This window comes from Lipotes vexillifer, unplaced genomic scaffold (assembly GCF_000442215.2).
Source record: "Lipotes vexillifer unplaced genomic scaffold, Lipotes_vexillifer_v1.1 scaffold628, whole genome shotgun sequence".
Taxonomy (NCBI): domain Eukaryota; kingdom Metazoa; phylum Chordata; class Mammalia; order Artiodactyla; family Lipotidae; genus Lipotes; species Lipotes vexillifer.
Genome location: NW_006779395.1, coordinates 1,028,357 through 1,051,628, shown reverse-complemented (window position 1 = coordinate 1,051,628; position 23,272 = coordinate 1,028,357). Strand labels below are relative to the sequence as shown.

The 23,272-nt window shown below is 37.7% G+C and overlaps 1 protein-coding gene across 1 annotated transcript in view; it reads right to left on the bottom strand.

Annotated features, from left to right (window-relative positions):
- CDC123 (cell division cycle 123) overlaps positions 1-23,272 on the bottom strand; it is a 57,748-nt gene that overhangs the window by 14,660 nt on the left and 19,816 nt on the right. The window contains exons 6-10 of the mRNA XM_007452581.1: positions 21,791-21,897; positions 9,518-9,566; positions 6,516-6,591; positions 4,966-5,088; positions 4,051-4,079 (exon numbers count right to left, since the gene is read on the bottom strand). Coding sequence (XP_007452643.1) covers positions 4,051-4,079; positions 4,966-5,088; positions 6,516-6,591; positions 9,518-9,566; positions 21,791-21,897 — 384 coding nt within the window. The remainder of the gene's footprint in view (positions 1-4,050; positions 4,080-4,965; positions 5,089-6,515; positions 6,592-9,517; positions 9,567-21,790; positions 21,898-23,272) is intronic.

Here is a 23,272-nt window from a genome sequence, read left to right as displayed (position 1 = left end):
AGACCAATCACAAGCACTGAAATTGAAACTGTGATTAAACATCTTCCAACAAACTAAAGCCAAGGACCAGATGGCTTCATAGGTGAATTCTATCAAATATTTAGAGAAGAGCTAACACCTGTCCTTCTCAAACTCTTCCAAAATATAGCAGAGGGAGGAACACTCCCAAACTCATTCTACGAGGCCACCATCACTCTGATACCAAAAACAGACAAGGATGTCACAAAGAAAGAAAACTACAGGCCAATATCACTGATGAACACAGATGCAAAAATCCTCAACAAAATACTAGCAAACAGAATCCAACAGCACATGAAAAGGATCATACACCATGATCAAGTGGGGTTTATTCCAGGAATGCAAGGATTCTTCAATATACGCAAATCAATCAACGTGATACACCAAATCAACAAACTGAAGGAGAAAAACCATATGATCATCTCAATAGATGCAGAGAAAGCTTTTGACAAAATTCAACACTGATTTATGATAAAAATCCTGCAGAAAGTAGGCATAGAGAGAACTTTCCTCAACATAATAAAGGCCATATATGACAAACCCACAGCCAACATCGTGCTCAATGGTGAAAAACTGAAACCATTTCCACTAAGATCAGGAACAAGACAACACTGCCCAGTAGTGCTCTCACCACTATTATTAACATAGTTTTGGAAGTTTTAGCCACAGCAATCAGAGAAGAAAAAGAAATAAATGGAATTCAAATCAGAAAAGAAGAAGTAAAGCTGTCACTGTTTGCAGATGACATGATACTATACATAGAGAATCCTAAAGATGCTACCAGAAAACTACTAGAGCTAATCAATGAATTTGGTAAAGTAGCAGGATACAAAATTAATGCACAAAAATCTCTTGCATTCCTATACACTAATAGTGAAAAATCTGAAAGTGAAATTAAGAAAACTCTCCCATTTACCATTGCAACAAAAAGAATAAAATATCTAGCAATAAACCTACCTAAGGAGACAAGACCTGTATGCAAAAAATTATAAGACACTGATGAAAGAAATTAAATATGATACAAATAGATGGAGAGATATACCATGTTCTTGGATTGGAAGAATCAACATTGTGAAAATGACTCTACTACCCAAAGCAATCTACAGATTCAATGCAATCCCTGTCAAACTACCACTGACATTTTTCACTGAACTAGAACAAAAATTTCACAATTTGTATGGAAACACAAAAGACCCTGAATAGCCAAAGCAACCTTGAGAATGAAAAACAGAGCTGAAGGAATCAGGCTCCCTGACTTCAGACTATACTACAAAGCTACAGTAATCAAAACAGTATGGTACTGGGCACAAAAACAGAAAGATAGATCAATGGAATAGGATAGAAAGCCCAGAGATAAACCCAAAGGCCAGATACCATCAAACTCTTAGAGGAAAACATAGGCAGAACACTCTATGACATAAATCTCAGCAAGATCCGTTTTGACCCACCTCCTAGAGAAATGGAAATAAGAACAAAAATAAACAAATGGGACCTAATGAAACTTAAAAGCTTCTGCACAGCAAAGGAAACCATAAACAAGACGAAAAGAAAACCCTCAGAATGGGAGAAAATATTTGCAAATGAAGCAACTGACAAAGGATTAATCTCCAAAATTTACAAGTAGCTCATGCAGCTTAACATTAAAAAAACAAACAACCCAATCCAAAACTGGGCAGAAGACCTAAATAGACATTTCTCCAAAGCAGATATACAGATTGCCAACTGGTACATGAAAGAATGCTCAACATCACTAATCATTAGAGAAATGCAAATCAAAACTACAATGAAGTATCATCTCACACCAGTCAGAATGGCCATCATCAGAAAATCTAGAAACAAATGCTGGAGAGGGTGTGGAGAAAAGGGAACCCTCTTGAACTGCTGGTGGGAATGTAAATTGATACAGCCACTATGGAGAACAGTATGGACGTTCCTTAAAAAACTAAAAATAGAACTACCATACGACCCAGCAATCCCACTACTGGGCATATACGCTGAGAAAACCATAATTCAAAAAGAGTCATGTAGATGAGGATGATTATAATTTTTGTGACTTTCTGTTTGAATAAAAAAAATTAAAATCCCACAAGGACTCAGAGGCAAAAAATATACAAATCAATTTTCACTGCAAAGTAAAGGAGCTGTCACAGTGGAGGATTACTGGACTGAATGTCAATATTATGATGTAGTATGAGTGTGTTTTGTATTTGGTAATTGCAATCGTTGTTGCTTTTGTTGTAGTCATCCATTTACAATGCTTGGTGCCAGTTTATCTCTTGTAAAAATAAAATACAGTGTGTGTGTGTGAGTTGTGAGCAAAAAAAAAAAAGAAAGCAGATCCACATGAAAATGAAGTCTAAATGATGACCAAATGGTTTGTTTAAGGTATTGGCCAATTGTGCATTATTTTGTTACTCTTTGTGTGTATTAAAGTATTTGTGTCAAATTAAAAAAAGGAAAAAAACCCAAAAACCTAATAGTGATACTACTATACTATATACTATATAAATACATGTTTTATATATTAAATATAATATATATTTAATATAAGTACAAATATGATAAAAATATATAATACATCTTTTATAGAAAAAAAAAAGAGTCATGTATCAAAATGTTCGTTGCAGCTCCATTTACAATAGCTAGGACATGGAAGCAACCGAAGTATCCATCAACAGATGAATGGATAAAGAAGATGTGGCACATATATACAATGGAATATTACTCAGGCATAAAAAGGAATGAAACTGAGTTATTTGTAGTGAGGTGGATGGACCTAGAGACTGTCATACAGAGTGAAGTAAGTCAGAAAGAGGAAAACAAATACCGTATGCTAACACATATATATGGAATCTTAAAAAAAAAATGGTCATGAAGAACCTAGGCTAAGATGGGAATAAAGATGCAGACCTACTAGAGAATGGACTTGAGGATACGGGGAGGGGGAAGGGTAAGCTGGGACAAAGTGAGAGCGTGGCATGGACATATATACACTGCCAAACGTAAAACAGATAACTAGTAGGAAGCAGCTGCATAGCACAGCGAGATCAGCTCGGTGCTTTGTGACCACCTAGAGAGGTGGGATAGGGAGGGTGGGAGGGAGGGAGATGCAAGAGGGAAGAGACATGCGGACATATGTATATGTATAACTGATTCACTTTCTTATAAAGCAGAAACTAACACATCATTGTAAAGCAATTATATTCCAATAACAATGTAAAAAACAAAAAAAGACAGACATGAAAACAGAGTAAGTGATGCTTTGGCTTGACAGAGATGAGTTAACAGTTATTTTGGGATGTGATCATACGGGCCCCTCCTTTTGTCCAAAAAATGATTCAAAGGTATCACAATCATCACTACAATGAGGCGATAGGAGCGTGGAGAGGAAAGAAGAAAAATGTGAGAGACATTTAAGAAACACAGGGGTCTAATGTTTAGAAAACACACCTGAACAGCTAAGTCAGTGAGCACTGTCACAGGACACCTAGTGACCCAAATTTCTCTGAAAAGATTGCATGTCTTGATAGTGAAATCTCTGATGCAGGATGTACTAGGTCAGGTTTTTGTTTTGTTTTTCATTACACAAGTTTCCATCACTTCAAGATTACAGAATAAATACAAACTACTCGAATCCTCATCTTCAGTCTAAAGATGCAAGTGACTCGAATCACGCTAAGGGCCTTTCAGGTAACTGAAAATAATAACTTCTAAATATCCAGTGACAAATTCCTGGCCACACCGAAGAGTACAAACTCAACTATTTTAAGTAGGCCCAGGCCCCCGACTAAAGGGGAAAGGAGGACACAGGGTGGCCTTAGCCATCTGTTAAATTAATAATCCTTGAATTTGTGACACATAACAATGGAAGATATCATGTGTCCTAGTGTTAAGGATATTTTAAGGGGAGATTCTTGGCTACGGTGAATTTTAAGCACCTTAGTTGATTTGAGAAAACATTTGTCGAGCGGTGAGCCCTTCCATAGAGAATGCCTATGTATTTAAAGCATATCAAATGTCATTTTTACTTACCCTACTGTCTCTATATATATCAAATACAACTGCAAAGGAGAAAAAAACCTGAAGTTAGTAACGAACTTCTATTTTCATGATCTACACCTCCTTTTGAAAATTAAAATGCATTTTATTATTAGTTACTCAAAGGACTTCCTGCTTCTACATCTCAAAACTTCAAACATAAAAAGGCATCCTGCAATGTTTTACTTATATAATTTTGTTTTCCTTTTCTCTATCCTCAGCCGTAATCCCTTACGTTTAAAAATTCAAACCAAACACCAACATCATCTCAACCAGTTCACAATTAGAGACAGGTTATCTATATCAGAGAAAGGAGCATCAATCACTAACTGCTTGATGGGGAATAAAATGGGTAAAATCTGCAATAGAAAAGCACACTATCTAGCCATGCTTAGGGCATGATTCATCTTTTTTAAAAGTCAAACCTGCCACAGACCCCAGGTTTGGCAAGTAGAAAAACAGAAACCATAGCAGATATAATTTGACAATGCATGAAAACTGTCTCATACACAATACATTCAATACTTACTTTCAACTCTTAAAAACAACTCACAAATATTTACTTTGTAACTGGTGCTATCTGATCATTCAAATAAAAATCTAGAAAGGTAGATCAGTCAACTAGCTAATTTAGTCCTAATAACAGAAGCATGGGGTTCTCTGTAGATAGACCCTTTGAAATGCATAATAAAATATCTCAAATGACAGGAGAGAGAACCATCTCAGTATTAAAAAGGGACTCTGGTTAAATAACGTAAAATTAATATGCAAACCCATCAGCCATACTATCATATAATAAAATGCTTAAAATACAGTATTTCGAATCCAGTTTTACAATATGTACCACCGTGAAATAAGGTTCGGTAACATTATGCATTTCATTTCACTGGGCCAATAAAAAATACTCACAGTCTTCATCTAAGAATTTATACTGTATGTGTTTCTTGAAAAAGTCTTGTATGCATCTGCAAATCTCTTCCTTTTGTTTAGAAATATGATCATAATATTGTGTGTAGTCCCTTTGAGAAATACCTGACAAGAAAATATTTTATATTTCATTATTACACAATATTCTTTTCAAAAACACCAATATGTGATTTAAACCTCTTTTTGAGGAAACCACTAAAGTAGATTGAATGAATATGGCATCATACATTAGTCAACATTTTATATAGATATAAAGCTTATCAGTTGTAAAGGTTCAAATGGCTAGGTGAACCCTACAATTCCATATTGCCATGCATTCTTACTTTAGAAACAGTAGTTATTTTTATTTAGTACAATGGGAAGAATTCAAAGTCATAAAAATGTTTCTTATGTAAAAAATGAAAGAAGCAATTTTAAACCTACCCACATAGTCAACTGCTTCTTCTTTGATTTTTTCCAATGAACTGTCTAAAAATTGGCATTCTTTTCCACTTTCTTTGGGAAAATGTAAAATACCCCTCACCATACGTCTTCCATAATCATAATGCACTTCACGGTCTATTTTCCTTGTTCATATGTGCTATCCTGCCTTCTCAAGCCTGATGTTTCAAGCCATGGAAAAGTAAACATTCCTTTCTTCAGTGACTTGCTGACATTATTCCAAAAACACTAAAGGGAGTATTGTAAGAACTCCTTTAATCTGCTCTAGACCTAAGAAAAAGTTCTCTGCTCTGAAAGAAGGGCTTCCAACCAATTTCTTAATCACATGCCAATATGACTCCCTTCTTTAACTGCACGTAATACTGCAGTGTTTCTTTCAGAGAGATATAACAATATTATACAATAAATTCAAACAACCCCAGTGTATTTCAGGTAAGTTAAATGTCAACATCACATGCAATAAATAAATAGTGTTGATCTGATTCTGTTCAAATCACACTTTTCTTGGTTGAAAATCAATTCTACCTCATGGAAAATGTGCTTAGACAAAATAAGAGCAAATTATCTACAATATTTAGCTTGAATAAATCATAGCAGACAAAATAATAACCTCAGAGCAAAGAAAATGGGTGGCTTTTGAAGCAATGTACTTCTTTGTTTGCATATCTTCTCTTGCTAGAATAATAAACAGTGCTTCAATAATAGAAGTAAATGTTCAAAAACTGGGCTTCTTATGCTGCTTAAAATAAGCAGTGTATTGCTAGTAATACCTAGGAAAGCCCCAGAGAGAAAGCAGGGAGTATTACACATATCCTGAGAACAGTAAAGACCACCACTTTCATCTCTGGAATCCAGATTGACGTGATTCATCAACAAGACTATTTTCTGTGGAAACAGAATCTGGCCTCAGGACCCTTGTCAATACAGCATTCCAGAGAGTCGGTGCCAATTGGTTAGAGGTAGCATCTGAGATAAAAACTGATTGTTACCCTTGTCTTAATTACTAAGTAATTTATTTCCATCAAAAGCTTGTCTTCTTTTAACAATTACTTTCAAAGGTTTAAAAAAACAAAAAAACACAAAAACCTCACCAATAAGCTTATTTTCCTTGACAAAACATCGGAACTCAGCACCAGGAATTAATTCACACCATTTTCGAAGAACAAGCTGTAGACAATGGAAAAAAGGAACACAACTATGTAACAAGAGAATATTTACTAGTCTAATAAACAATTTTATGTTGAGACTATATCTTAACAATTGCCAGTATCAAGTGTTTTGTTTTTTTTAAAAAAAGAGGCATCATAAAACATTCCTGACATGATCTGCAGGGAACAGAGCTATGATCTATTAGTCTAACAAAACAGGGGAAATTGTATTAAAACTCTTCATGACAAAATGTGCCTTTGTCATTTATTTACCATTTTGGGAGTTCTGACATAACATACAACTCAAAGGATGATACAGTCACATCTTATCATCGTTGGGCCATAAGTTTCCCTATAATTCACATGTTCCTCACTCCTCTAAGAACATCAAAAAGTAAAATAATTTCCAAGTTATCTACCTTAAGCATCATTCTGTAATACCCTGATAAAATTATTGTGGCTTATCACAAAGACTCACTAAAACCCTTTCATGATTTTCCCATTATTTTAAAGTAATACAATTCTACCAATGGCCCAATTCATAAATGGGTCTTATTACTATAACTTATTATTTAATATGTGCAAATTCTCATATTGTAATTTATAAATAGTACAGTTGACAAATATATGCTTCTGAGTCTGGTTTTAAAATGTTCTTTGGAAAAACCTAGTCCTGTCCTTTTGAAGTATTAATTGTAATCAATGGCAAGAGCCCCCAGTCTCCCGAATCCTGGCATATACCTCTTTGCCCCTCAAGACCTAGGAGATAGGACTTGAATTACTCTAGGCCCCATTCCAGGAATCCCCCCAGTGGGCTCTGTACCCTCCCATGCCACCCAGTTTCTTGTACATAACATTCGAGAGTAAGCCCACACCCCACGTTGTACTAGGATAATCTGACACAAGTCTCTCTTCTAAGGGTGAGCAGCTGGGTCTTATTCATCTTTGCGTTCCCAGCACAGGTATGTAATGCCTAGCAGGTGCCTAGGAAATGTTTGTCAAGTGAAACATGGAATGGCAAATATTTAAGATAAGCAGCCACTAAAAAAAAATGATATAAAAAAATGTAATAAACTGTGAAAATGCTCATACTATGTCGTAAGTGAAAAAAAAGTGGCACATAAAGCATCTTATGGAGTGTGCATATGTGCACAGGTGTGCACACGCACACACACACACACAAATATCTCAAGAAAGAGAAGTTAAAGGTCAAAATGCTAATAATATTGAGGATATCTGGGTGGTAGGCTCCTCATATTTTCTTGTATTTTTAAATTTTTGATAGTAGGTTGCTTTCCTTAAAAAAAAAAAACTAGTGTTAAAATATGTCTTAGAAATTTGAAGTGTGCTGATTCCAATTTTCATTATTGTGAACTCTTGGTCAAGCTCTGTATGTGCCACCTTTTTAAAAAGAACCTAATTATTAAATGAAGAATCCCACACTAAAAAATTACACTGTTGTTACCTATTAAAAGTTGATACTGGCAAATATATTTTCTGACAGCTACAGTAATTTTTATGTAAGCAACAAATAAATACGCAATTATTGCAAACTGACATTAAGTTTTCTGAAAATTTGCTTATCTATTGAAATAACATTTTGGACAGGTAATACAAACACTGTACTTGATTTTTTAAAAAAGGTAAAAGGTGAGTCTTCCCCCCAAACAGTGTCTCTGTCCTCCTCCTCACAGGTAACCAGTGCTGACAATTTCTCATACATCTTTCCAGAAGTATTCTATGAATACATGAGCATAAAGTAGGTATCTTTTTAAATACACACAGACGCAAGCACATGATACCTAGGATTTTGCTTGCCACTTTTTTCATTTTAATTACTCTCACTTTCCTGGGCTTTTAAAACTGGGTTTTAAACCCTATGCACTAACATGATGATGGCATATTCCCCAAAAAGCAACAAAAGAGCAAACTGCCGGTGAAATCAATCTGGGGATAGATGATGACATTACAACAAAGATTATGCCGCAGGGCAAGACTAGGAAAACAATCTTTTTCGTTTTTGTGTTTCTAGCACAAAGTAATAAGATATAGCAGGTGCTTTGATAGATGTTTGTTCAGTGAAACAATAGATATGAATGTATTAAATACACACGACTAATGTTATAAAAAATGTTTAATGACCTGGGAAAATGCTAATATATTACATACCCCTCACAAATGGTATGTAAAGATCTCAATTACAAGTGCTAAAAGATGCAGGAATTGTTTGGTGGCTTGGTGAAGAGTCAATTACCTGTTCACAGAAGATATGCCACTATATACACTCAACACACTAAGAATTACTCGGTACAGTAAGTCAGTGGACAACTTTTGAAAGCATGTATATATACAAGTGACTGGAAGCAAATAGTTGACGAAGAAATTAAACTAACAACATCCAAGAACACTGCCCACTTCAGGTGTGTGTGTGTGTGCTGTGTATACCTTCAAACCAGGAAAACATGGGTTTGCTATTGGGGGATGGGGGAGGGAGTTGCTATGTTTCAACTCTTATTACTATTTCTAATAAAGTTTTCCACTGTCCTTTTGTTCTTACTTCTATATGTAATCTGTAAAATGAGAGAACCATAGAAAAAATAAATAAAAACGGTAAAATGGTGGTGACTACTTTTCCTTGTAAATCAGGTTAAAAAGCTTAAGCAGGTTAATAAGCTGGATGGTATGAAGGTGTTTGCTTCATTTCAAAATATGTATAATATTCCATAGTATGTACATACTGTGTAAATATTGTATGTGTATGTATATGTACATAATACATGCATCTTATGTATATATTTCATAAATTTAAAAATTCAATGGCTCTAGGTTCCCAGAGAAATTAGTCCAAATATTTGATTCATTTCACTTAAGAATAGAAATTCTCAATACATCTTCATCTAGAACTATCAATTTTATTCAAGATTTAAAAAAAAAAAGATTCTTACCTCATATTCCATACATGGATCTGGGGAATCATCAGTACAATGAATAAATCTTTGAGGGAAAGAAAGGCAATTGAATCTTTATTTTATGGTTGTCAGTTTACGCATACACATTACTTATATTTACTTATATTTAAAGTGGGAGTAAGGTTTTACTAAAAGCATCCAGAAACAGGAGACTAATTCAAATTCAATGAACGTTTATTAAGCACCATTCAGTGTCAGGCCTTAGCCTTGGCACCCTGAAATGTTATTTCATTTGTCCTCAAAACAACCACATGAGCTACTATAATCTCCATCTTTCTGTTAAAAAAAAAAAGGGCTAAAACTAAGGAAAGAGCACATTTAGTGACCAAGTCAGGAGTATAATGCAAACCCACTCTAGATTCCAAATGAGGGTGAGATGGCACTGTTGTTTTATAATTCTCACTGTGCTCTTCATGGCTGAACCAGAAGCCTAGTTCTCTGCTGACATTAACTCTGCCACCTAAAGCCACAAAAAGTTCATCTAATCTTTCTCCCACATCCCATTTAAAAATAGCTGACAGAAGAATTATTCATTCCTCCATTAAATATATTGCTTCCTCCTCTAAAAATCCTCAGTTTCACGGACAATTTTTCACATCCTTTATTAAACACCCACCTGTGCCAAGGGCTGGCGAGGCACTGGAACACCAAAATGACTTAAGAGTCCCTTGTCCTTTAGTCTGGTGAGGAAAGCCTAACAAGTACCCAAAGAATTTCAAAACACTGAAAATAAAAATACTGTGATGGCACAAAGGGAACACTGATTAGCTCTTCATGTTTGCGGGGAGGGGCTTCATTTGACATGAAGAGAAGGGTCTGCGTTTGAGGCAAAGGGAGAGAAGTGAGAACTACTCACAGGACTACTGGAGGTCAGTACTGATAGGTGTGGAGGGAAGAACTGCCAAAAGATGTGGCTGGAGAGAAATTCTGGACAAGAAGGACTATCCAGATCATGAGGGTCTTGTTTGCCTACGCAGAGAGGTTGTGATTTATTATACAGACAATGGGGGGCTAAAAACGTTTCTAAACATGTGGGGGAGATCATTGCACTTTGGCTTTAGAAATATCACAGGTGGCAACGGTGCTGGAGAGCCTGGGGGAATGGGTGGCAGGTTGGGAGGCTGAGAGCCCAGTTGGAAGGCTCATTGCAACAGCCCCAGGGAGAGATGAGGGGCCAACTAATGGGGAGGCAGAGAAGGAGAGGAGAAGCTCTATACAAAGATATTTAGGAGACCAAGTCAGGGCTACTTGGTGCCTGACTGAAAGCACAGGATGAGGGAGAAAGAGGCCAGATGACTGGGGGGGCTGCCTGATGACTCGCTGGATAATGATGCAAATACCATTCACTAAGAAGGAAGAGTAGGTGATGTGGGTGAGGAAAACATGGCAGATAACTACGTTTGGGTGGGTAGTGTTGGAGAAATCCTGGGAGAACCACAGAGAATGTCTAGTAAGCAGCTGGAACAAGGAAACTCAAGAGTGGGGGGAGGTGAAAATAATTATCTGGAAGTAATCGTCCTACGGGTAGAAGAGCTAAGGTCAAGGATGGAGACAGAAGTGACCAGTCAGCTCACTCAGATAGAAACCTAGGGAATACCAACAATTCAAGAAGCAAAACAGGTGGCCAAGAGACATTTTGATGAAAAAAATACACAAGCAAAACAAAAAATAGTTTTAAAGAGGTCTTAAGCGATTTACAAGTAGAATTAAATTTGAAAAGCTTTTATATTTCCCTGAATGTTTGATTAGGTTGGAATTCTCTGCAATCATTTATGATTTCTACTACAAACAATAACAACACAAATAAGGTGGTTGGCTAAAATCCTCAGAAAATAAGAACTTTTATTGCCAATGACAGCTGGGCACTCATGGATATAATCTGAATGACAAAGAAAGATACACACAGGGAGCTTTGTTAAAAGGCAGTGGACTTTCTCCATATTAGTGAACAGGCACCAAGTGAAGCATGTACATCTGCTATCTCATTTCATCCTTGCAATATTCCCATGAGAAAGTGCTATTATTATTATCCACATTCATCACACAAGGAAACCAAGGCTCCGAAAGGTGAGAAATGAAGTCAGTGGTGGGAGGGCACTAAACCACGTGTGGAACTGTTCCTCTCAGAGGTGGAGGTTCTAGAGCTGTTATTGCTCTCAGATTTCAGAGAAACCACAAATACCAAATGGATCCAGAGAAATACATATGTCCTGGATCATCTCCTTTAATAGCTCTACATAATATATTCTTCATTATTCTTTTTTTTTTCAATTTTTAAAATATTAATTAATCAATTTTTGACTGCGTTGGGTCTTCGTTGATGCACACGGGCTTTTCTCTAGTTGCGGCGAGCGGGGGCTACTCTTTGTTGCATTGCACGGCCTTCTCATTGCGGTGGCTTCTCTTGTTGTGGAGCATGGGCTCTAGGTGTGTAGGCTTCAGTAGCTGTGGCACGCGGGCTCAGTAGTTGTGGCTCGTGGGCTCTAGAGTGCAGGCTCAGTAGTTGTGGCGCACGGGCTTAGTTGCTCTGTGGCATGTGGGATCTTCCTGGACCAGGGCTCAAACCCGTGTCCCCTGCATTGGCAGGCGGATTCTTAACCACTGCGCCACCAGGGAAGTCCTGGTTTAACAGCCTAAATATTTTAATTAGCAAAAAACAGTAATTCATTTATGAATTCTATTATAAAAATTCATTTTATCCTTAAAACATTTTCCCTCAACTCCTTTCTAAATTCTAAATGAAAATATGAAAAGTGTGTCAAAAATCCAGACAGTGTTATAAGGAATAAAAAATTGTGTGGTAAAAGAATTTTTCACAAGTGAGAAAAGCATTCACAATACAATATACTTTTAAATAATAAAAAAGGTCACAAAACTACACAGTACAAGCTCATATTTTAAAACATACATGAGAAAACATAATACAATGTTAACTACTGGAATGTTAACAGTGATTCTTTGCCAGCAGTGATTGTTCATTTCTTCTGCTGCTTTTCTGTAGTATTTCTAACATTATGTTTATCATATTAAATATATATTACTTTAACTTTTAATTCTGAGGAATTAAAAAACACATAAAAGTACAAAGTGGGGACTTCCCTGGTGGCACAGTGGTTAAGATTCCACCTGCCAATGCAGGGGATACGGTTTTGAACCCTGGTCCAGGAAGATCCCACATGCCGCGGAGCAACTAAGCCCATGTGCCACAACTACTGAGCCTGCGCTCTAGTGCCCGCGAGCCACAACTACTGAAGCCCGCACGCCTAGAGCCCACTCTCCACAACAAGAGAAGCCACCCCAATGAGAAGCCCGCGCACCGCAACAAAGAGTAGCCCCCACTCGCCGCAACTAGAGAAAGCCCACATGCAGCAACAAAGACTCAACGCAGCCAAAAAAAAGACAAAGTGCACATATAGCACTTTTATAATAAGAAACCAAGTTTACTTTAAAAGTTAATATTTTACATTTTGCAGTGTATACAAAATATCAAATTATGTTGTATACCTGAAACTAATATATACTGTTAGGCCAATCATACAATTTTTTAAAAAGTTAGAACTTCCCTGGTGGCGGAGTGATTAAGAATCCACCTGCCAAGGCAGGGGACACAGGTTCAAGCCCTGGTCCGGGAAGATCCTACATGCCGTGGAGCAACTAAGCCCATGCGCCACAACTACTGAGCCTGCGCTCTAGAGCCCGCGAGCCACAACTACTGAAGCCCACGCACCTAGAGCCTGTGCTATGCAACAAGAGAAGCCACCACAATGAGGAGCCCGCGCACCGCAAAGAAGAGTAGCCCCCGCTCCCCACAACGAGAGAAAGCCTGCAACAAAGACCCAACGCAGCCAAAAATAAATTTAAAAACAAGTTAATATTTTAGTTTTCAATTAACCAGTAATTCTTATCATGATAAAACTGAACTGCCTATCTTTTTTTTAATTTAAACGTATCTAAAATATACAAGGGAGGGCTTCCCTGGTGGTGCAGTGGTTAAGAATCTGCCTGCCAATGTAGGGGACTCGGGTTCGAGCTCTGGTCCGGGAAGATCCCACATGCCGCGGAGCAACTAAGTCCGTGTGCCACAACTACTGAGCTACTGAGCCTGTGCTCTAGAGCCTGCACGCCAAAACTGAGCCCCTGTGCCACAACTACTGAAGCCCCTGTGCCACAACTACTGAAGCCCACACACCTAGATCCCATGCTCCTCAAGAAGAGAAGCCACCGCAATGAGAAGCCTGCACAGTGTAACAAAGAGTAGCCCCAGCTCACCACAACCAGAGAAAAGCGTGTGCCCAGCAACAAAGACCCAACGCAGCCAAAAATAAAATCAATTAAATTAAAAAAAAAAAATATATATATATATATACAAGGGAGATGGGAGGAGAGAAATGACAAAGGAATTCGAATAAACAAACACTTCCAAAACACAGGTCTTCATTATCTAAATTTTTAAATGCTTCTATATTCCTACAAATACTGATCTCAACCCTTGGTTAATCCTCATTTGCTACTTTAAAATAGGTATACATTTTAATACACATTTGCATTCTACCATCCCATAACATTATTTTTTAAGTGGTGATAGGTTTAACATTTAATGTTAGTTAAAAACCTTGACTAGTTTCAGAAGGTAGATGTGAGAACATATGTGCTACATGAGATTACTGTACAAGGCTTTTTCTTATTAAGATGATTAATCAGATGGCCAAGTACAGTCTCTGAAAGGAGAAGAAAGTGCAGAGCCATCTAATTAAGACTGAATGTGAAGGTCAACAACATTTTTAGGAGCACAGCTGAAATACCGCAAAAAACACTGTGTATGAATATTTAAATTCCATTTATATTCTGGAGGAAGTAGATTTAAAAAGCAAAAATGTGTTAAGATATTCACAGTATTAACAACACTTGAATGCTTACAAATCCTTATATAAATTACGGTTCAAAAATTCCAGGTTACATCAAGAAAGGAAAAAGAAAGAAATCCTTAAATCAAGGCTTCTTACTACATTGAAAATACTAGTAGAAACAATACTAGCAGAAAATATGAGTATCCTAACAGAAATGATAAAATATCTTCAGTCATATCAAATATAAAAATGTTTGTATTATTCCCTCAACTGACTGAACCAAGAACACAGATGATCCAAACACTTGCATCTGCAATGGAGAAAAAAAAGCTGATTGTCTCATTTCCAAAAATAACAGTTTCTTAATTGCTAAAAGAAAGCAGGACCTCAGAGAGGTAACAGTAAGTTAAGATCAAGGAAAGCAATTTACAGAGAAAGAATACTGAATTGCTAAGTCTACTTTAGCTTTTGTTTCTATGAACACATAATTTAAAAGTCATGGTAAAAACTAGTATAAATTCTCAAATCCCAACTCAGCATATAATATAAAATTATAATATGTATTATAATTTATAAGCAAAAGCAAGAAATATGTCATAATACCTAACACTTACCCTGTGTTAACTAACACATTTAAATAACACTTGAAAAATTTGCCTGAATTATGAAATAATATGGAATCATTCACGATCACCTTGGAATTTGGTCAACTGTTAGAGAATTCCTCAAGTTATAACCCGAAATTAGCCTAGGTCCAGATTGATAAGTGTCCCATACAGATGATAAACAATACAGGCATCTGCATTGTTCTATATCCATCTCCACCCTCCAGGACCCAGGCCCTTCCCAGCAAAGGTAGGACTAGATGAAACAATATTCCTGTTGAGAAACCTGCTGACAGTTTTACTGCTGTTTCTTTCCACAAAATTTGCCTTTGCTCTCTGGTTGTTGTTGTTTTTTTTACATCTTTATTGGAGTATAACTGTTTTAAAACGGTGTGTTAGTTTCTGTTTTATAACAAAGTGAATCTGTTATACATATGTTCCTATATCTCCTCCCTATCCACCCTCCCTATCCCACCCATCCAGGTGGTCATAAAGGACCGAGAAAGCCCACGTACAGCAAAGAAGACTCAACGTAGCCAAAAATAAGAAAAAAAAAACTTCAAAATAAACACAGGTATTATTGGGACTTCGTTGGTGGTCCACTGGGTAAGACTCTGCACTTGGGGAACTAAGATCCCACAGGCCAAGTCGTACGGAAAAAAGCAAAAACAAAAACAAAAAAGACAAAATCCACAGGTGTTATTAAATAATTAATGTCATATAATCTACAATATGAATTACAAAATAAAAGTATTCTCGGGTACAATCACGGTAAAGACCAAAAAAAGCAAAAAACAAATAACCAAAGGTCTACTCTGTTGAAAGCTACTATGAAATTATACCAGTACATTTTTTTTCATTTTCTTTTTTTTTTTTTTTGCGGTACGCAGGTCTCTCACTGCTGTGGCCTCTCCCATTGCGGAGCACAGGCTCCGGGCGCGCAGGCTCAGCGGCCATGGCTCACGGGCCCAGCCACTCTGCGACATGTGGGATCCCCCCGGACCGGGGCACGAACACGTGTCCCCTGCATCGGCAGGCGGACTCTCAACCACTGCGCCACCAGGGAAGCCCCGCCAGTACATTTTTAATATATTTTGCAGTGAACCAGTTAACAGGAATTTTGGAGACCAATGTGTTAGATACAAAGTTTTAGAAAGAAGAAAAAAAAGAAAGGGGAAAAAAAGATCCTAGCCTAAAGCTGTAAGAACTGTGCTTAACTGCCACTGACGACTGACAGGAATGTCATCTTTCTTGTCTTTCTTTTACTTCTACCCAAGCTACTTTCCAAGTCATTCCCTCAACTTAAATTTCCGGTTGCATGTCCTACCAGCCAAATGGTCTTACTATAAATAGGCACATTCATGATGCCCTAAATATGTCTTAAGATGGACATACTCTTTTCTGTGAACTTCTTAACTGTGATCAACACATAGCTTTTATCACGATGTTCCAACTATTTCACACGTTGAAAGAGAACAAAGGCGATACGTTCAATGGTAAGGATGCCCATGTGTGGAACTAGGGGAATGCAGACAATGAGAAAACTATGGATGTAGTATATGCTTTGTTACAAGGAAAGAAGGATACGTGTATCTGATGAGCTGTGCTACATTAAGAAATACACTGAACTAGAAAGAGCTCCATGGAAGTAGAATCCAAGAGACTGCTCTAGTGGAGAACACTGAAGTTAAAGATGAATCCTATTTGTTACAGGTGAGGTGTTAGATTCTGGCATTGGAAGAACAGACTTACAGTGCTACCAACTTAAATTGTGTGAGTTCTCTAGTGCGGGCCAGTCAACGTGGCAGGAATGGGGGAAAGAGAAATCACAGTATTAGTAAACTCAGAGAGTAATAACTACGTGAACTGACCCTAGACAACTTAGGTACCACCTAAATACACTAAGATCACAATTCGATCATTCCTATCAGAAAAAACATCATCATTAAAGCTTTATAAGGTGGCAGTGCACAAAATCACAATGCTTTAAAGTGGCAGACTCTTTACTGCCTAGCTATTTACTAGGGCACATCCTCATTCGTAAGCTTTCCTAAAACGCTGGAAGGTTACGGTATTATACCTCACAGAAAACAACTCTTAAGTATATAAGGAAAAAAAATTATGTCAAGGGCAGAAATAAAAAAGAAAAACATGGCACCCAGGGAATATTTAGCATCAAAGTTCTGGTGCTGAAGATGTTAATGCTCATTAGGATCTAAAATGAGAGTTCTGGTACACAGATTCCATTTTTTACATCTCACTGGTGGTGGAAAAGGAAAGATAAAAAATGATACTGAATTAAGGGTGATTGGGTGAGTTCATTAGAATTTTCTTAGAATTCTTCAAAAAGAGAGAAAATATGCTCTCTAAAATTATAACAATCTAACAAAACATTGTAAATCAGCTACACTTCAATAAAAAAAATACAATAAAATTATAACAATCTAAAGTGAAAAACTGTCACCTAAATAAATTGGCCATAAAAATCACAAGGAATAGGTTCTGTTAGGTCCAACTTAGGTAGAACATTTTACTTTTTTTTTTTTTTTTTTTTTTTTCCATCCTAATGGGTATGAAGTGATGTCTCATTGTTGCGGTATGCGGGCCTCTCGCTGTTGTGGCCTCTCCCGCTGCGGAGCACAGGCTCCGGACGCGCAGGCTCAGCGGCCATGGCTCACGGGCCCAGCCGCTCTGCAGCATGTGGAATCCTCCCGGACGGGGGCACAAACCCGCGTCCCCTGCATCGGCAGGCGGACTCTCAACCACTGTGCCACCAGGGAAGCCCAGAACATTTTACTTTTGAAACTGTTTGCTGCTGAATTTTAGGATTAATAACCAGTTTTGTGATAATCTTAAGAACAAAACGTATAAAAATTGTGCTGATCATAACTGTGCTTGAATTACTAAGACAAGTAAACTTTCCTGATCTCTAGTAACTCTAACTTCCTTAGTCATGAGCCTCTCAGAGAAACAATTAATGGATTAATTCTCTCACTCAGCCCTTTCTTCTAAATGCCAATTGAATACCAGATTTTTTTTTCTGGCCTTGGCCTACTGAAGTGACACCTAATCAGTAAAATAATCAGTGAAAGCAGCCTTCTGACTCAACAAGTCTAATGACATAGAAAGTTTATCTGGGCAAATAATTCACTCAGCAAGTATAATGCAGACAGATTATGCTAATGGTGTCAATATTTCAACCTCCACTTTTTAAAGCTTCTTGGGTACAATAACCATTTGACAAACAGAAAGAATAAGAGTACTTACTAGTCCATGTCAAAGTACAACTGTGGCAGACAGTACTGGTGGTCTACCCTCTAGCTATTCCCAACCTTTATCCTTGGCAACAAAATTCTGTGACTGTTCAGAGGAGGACAGGTGGACCTGTGGAATCCCAGGGATGCACATGTACATCTAAGCGCACAGCCTTCAAGGCATGGGCGCGCACCCGCAGCATCAGGGTCACCTGGGAACAGGTTAGAAATTATATTCTTGGGCCCCACTCCCAGCCTAGTGAATCAGAAACTCTGGGGGTGGGGACCAGCAAGCCGTGTTTTACCAAATTCTCCAGGTGACTCTAATCCGAGCTAAAGTTGGAGAGCCTCTGCTCTAAACCAATCATGGCATCTCTGTTCCCTCTGCCAACTACTGGATGAGGCTGAGTAACTGTGTGACCGTTAGCCTATCAGGAAGTCTCCTGGGAAGCTTCCAGAATGCTTTACTTGCTCACAGACAGAGAAGAATGAGAGGAATTAGATGCACCCCCTCATATTTTTGAATAAGATATAGTCATCTTCATGCCATACCTGAAAAATACCAGCCACCTTGTAACCATTAGGTGATAAACCCAAATACCAAGCCAGTAAGCCAAGGATGACAGAGAGAAAGACTGAAAGAACCTGGTCCCTGGTGACCCTGATGAGCTGTGACTTAACCATTATAGATGGAAATAGCCCATCTCCAGACTCCTTGTTAAATAATGTATTTTTGTTTTGTTTTGTTTTTGTTTGTTTGTTTTTGTGGTACGCGGGCCTCTCACTGTTGTGGCCTCTCCCGTTGCAGAGCACAGGCTCCGCAGGCGCAGGCTCAGCGGCCATGGCTCACGGGCCCAGACGCTCCACGGCATATGGGATCTTCCCGGACCAGGGCACGAACCTGTGTCCCCTGCATCGGCAGGCGGACTCTCAACCACTGCGCAAACAGGGAAGCCCAAATAATGTATTTTTAAAAACACTGTGTGTGAACTCTTTTTGGTTGGCCCTCTGTTAACCTGTAATCCTAACTATCCTTGTTTCTCTTGTTGAAGCAAGCTCCCAAACAGTATAACATAATTGTCATAATATTACATAATTTTATGTACATAATTATATACTATAATATTTTATCTTTTATTACATTCTATAATATTTTACTTTGAAGCATTTAGAAAAGAAGGAATTTATAACTTTATTAAGTGAAAATACAAAGAACATTTAGAATGACGTTACTGAAATTATATTCTGGTTTTGGTTCTATTAACTAGTTGATGGGAACAAATTACTGAGCAGATTCAGGCCTCAATTTTCTAACTGACTGAAGAGTCAAATTAAATCACTGATAAGATCCTGTCCAGTTTAAAGTATTGTATTCTTAATCTTTAAGGGGTCCAGAAAGGCCTCTGTGACAAAAGTTCATCTTTCATTAAAGACCCAATCAATAGGGATTTTTCTGGAGTAACAAGACTTATTGTTACCCAACTGACTACCGACAAAGATTTCCAGAAAAGGTGACTGTGAGTACCACCGGTCTGAAAGGCTGCAAGCTCAGGGCTTGGTGTTTATCCTGCCAACTCCCAATTATTTACATGAGGAGAAAGATGGTATTCTGTGGATAAACACTCCTAATCCAAGGCCTCAGATGTACTTGCTGATTTAACTTCTTCCCCATGCAAAAGTCAAAAAGTACAAAACGCAAAATGACTGACTGGTATTTCTACCCTTCACTGGAATAGAGGCTAAATTCATGTAAGACAAAAAAGGAGAGGTGGGCTAAGAGGAGCCAGCAGGTTGCTAGGGTGCAAAGATGATTTAAAAGCCATCAACCACAGAGAATTAGAAGTGACTTACAATTTTTGGAGAGGAAATGTCCTTATATACTCACTGCAACTAATATCAAAGGTGCATAAAAATCCATATCAAATGATTGAACAGGTACAGAGTATTTTAATGTAATATATTCCAAGGCCTCTTTACAAAAGCATTCAATATCAAAAAGCTCTACAATGGCAAAAAAAAGAGAGAGCCACGACCTCCTCTAATCAGAGGGTGTCTCCCAGAACGAAAATGCTGCTGCATTATTACTAAAGCAAACACCTCATAACACCTGTGCCAACACAACCATAAAAGGCTGACACCTAAATGTCAGAACAACATAAAGCTTTTTCTGTAAGTGAACCAGAAAAACCAATACTGGTAAAGTCCTTTTATAATAAACTAGCAATACAATCACACTCATTTATTATTACTTAACTTCGTTTTCTTAATTTAATACTAAAACCATATGCCCAAGCTGCAGAACCAGATGCAAAAGAGATGATGCACAACTGACTTGTAGAGAATGTATTTTCTTTATGCCAGGCTCCTCTTCAAAAAAGGATTTGACCCGTGAGCCATGGCCACTGAGCCTGCACGTCCGGAGCCTGTGCTCCGCAACGGGAGAGGCCACAACAGTGAGAGGCCCGCGTACCGCAAAAAAAAAAAAAAAAAGGATTTGAGGTTGAAAGGGGATGAATGAGCAGGGCAAACAACTGGATGGATGGGGAAGAAGTGGCATGCATACGTGATGTATGTATGTATTCACCTGTGTACCTGCTTAGTTTCTAGATTTTTTGATATGCTTTACTTTAGAGATCAGATTAAAGGTTAGTTTAATTGAGATTTCAGATTTAAAATGGGGTAGGATAAGAAATCTAGAAGAATAACTGCTGTTTGATGACAGAACAAAAGAAGCATAAAGAGATCGCCTACAGTGCAGCAGTGCAGGTGGGCTGTCTGCCTACGATGAAGGATTAGTTACAGAGTAACTAGCAGAGGGAAGAAAACAGCAAGTCCATGTCTAGGAATTTATCCTAAGGAAAAAAATCAGGAAAGCACACAAAGATTTAGCTCAAGATATTCACTGCAGGACTAAGAAGAGAAAAGAGACAAATACGAAGAGAGAACTAATGAAATAAATGATGCTATAGCTGTCCAGTGGAATACTCTGAAGCAAGTTTAATATAATGATGTGTTTAATATTTAATGACACATAAAGATGTTTGATATATACTGATTAAGTGCAAAAGCAGCCTCATAAGCAATATGAACTATATGATCCCATTTTTGTTTTAAAAAACTGGAATACAGTTAGAGACAGGTGTATCTATATTATACCTATGCACAGACAGAATCCTGGAAGTACATAAAACCAACTGTGGCGAGACCATGAATGCTTTTACATTTCCTGTTCTTGTTTAGCTATAGTCCCCACTTTTATTCTTCTATGATAAGCATATATTAGCTTTATAATAAGAAAAAAATTACCACTATATTTACTGGGCAGATACACAGAAAGCCCTTGATATTTAGGGATATTCATTGTACAGCATTAGCTGTCAATGGAAAAGAAAGGTTTGCTTTAATAGGTCATTTGAGAAAATGAAACAGCCTTAGTATGTGGATCTGTTGCTTACAATAGTACTAGAACTAATGGAATTTAATCTGTAGAAAAACTCACAAGTACTGAAACTACTGACATAAGAGAACAAGAGACATACTTACGGTTGGGTGAAGTCACGAGTGATGAAATCAGAACTCTTGAATAGTAGGAAGATGTCGCTGAGCGTTTTACATTTCAGAGAACTATTCATTGCTATCCAGTATGCATCCTAAATAATAGAGCACATGCTACTTAGTATATATTCCAAGTTAGTTGCTATGAATGAAGTTCAAGCCTATAGCCAAAATCAACAATGCATATAACCTGAAGGGGTTGAAGAAAAAAGTCAGGTAAGAAATTTTAGCTATACTGTCAAATGTCAAGTTACACTTCTAAACAAGGAACAGCATCACCACTGCATGTCGGATACTCAGTTTTGAACCAAGATGTTCAGGTTCTCACCTTTCAGCTCAGGCCCAAGCACTGCCCTATGTCTTCCTCACTGATGATGAAAGAAGGGGATAAAGAGATGTCGGAAATGGTAACACTTCAGCTAGAAGATTCAGGCATAAAATAACAGCCTGACCAGCGACTAAGAAAATAGAGAATCTTCCTTTCTTCCTGTTTCTGGGGAGAGACGGCTGGAACCCTGAAGTTGGATGTCTGCAACAGTTAAGACCCATGTCTATCAAATCTGGGAGGGAGGAGGTGACATATTCTGAACCATCACAATTTTAAATGGTGAAAGCCTCAAATATATGTACCAAAAAAAAGTAAGAAGAGCAGACACAGGAGGCACAAACCTCAGCGAAATATGCCTAAAAATGATAGAATAATCTCCCATAGACAGATCAGACACAGGACAGTAATTGAGAAAACTAATGATTGCAAAAAAAATGTCCAGTTATCCACACGGTATGAAAGAAAGCACTGGAACACAGTCGGCACTCAATAAATAAAAAATAAATGAACAAAGGAATAACTTAAAATCACAAATAATCTATCCATTTTAACTAGAAAGCCTCAAGCCAGATCAGTAGTCAAGAACAACTCAAATTACTGCTCATAGATAATCTAAAAATGAGTTTCAATAACTTCTTTATAATAACTTCTTTAAAATTTCTCCAAATGAAAAAGGATGATGAACTTCTGGTTAAAGATGGTATACTGAACACACAAATTTAACTCCACTAAAACAACAGTATATACATAGAAAACCATGCAACTGAATAAACAAGACAGTTATTAACTCCAGGGAAAACAAAATGTTGAATAAGAAAACACAAGCAATGTACGGTATATATCAGATATGTACGTAGTGTTTGCATAAACATAATATGAGAAACACTGAATACTGGTCTAATCAAAGTATGCCATTCTGATGATGAGGACAGTGGAACAGAAAGCAGTGGGGACGGGGCTTCCCTGGTGGCTCAGTGGTTAAGAATCCGCCTACCAATGCAGGGGACATGGGTTCGAGCCCTGGTCTGGGAAGATCCCACATGCCGTGGAGCAACCAAGCCCATGCGCCACAACTACTGAGCCTGCACTCTAGAGCCTGCGAGCCACAACTACTGAGCCTGTGCACCTAGAGCCCATGCTCC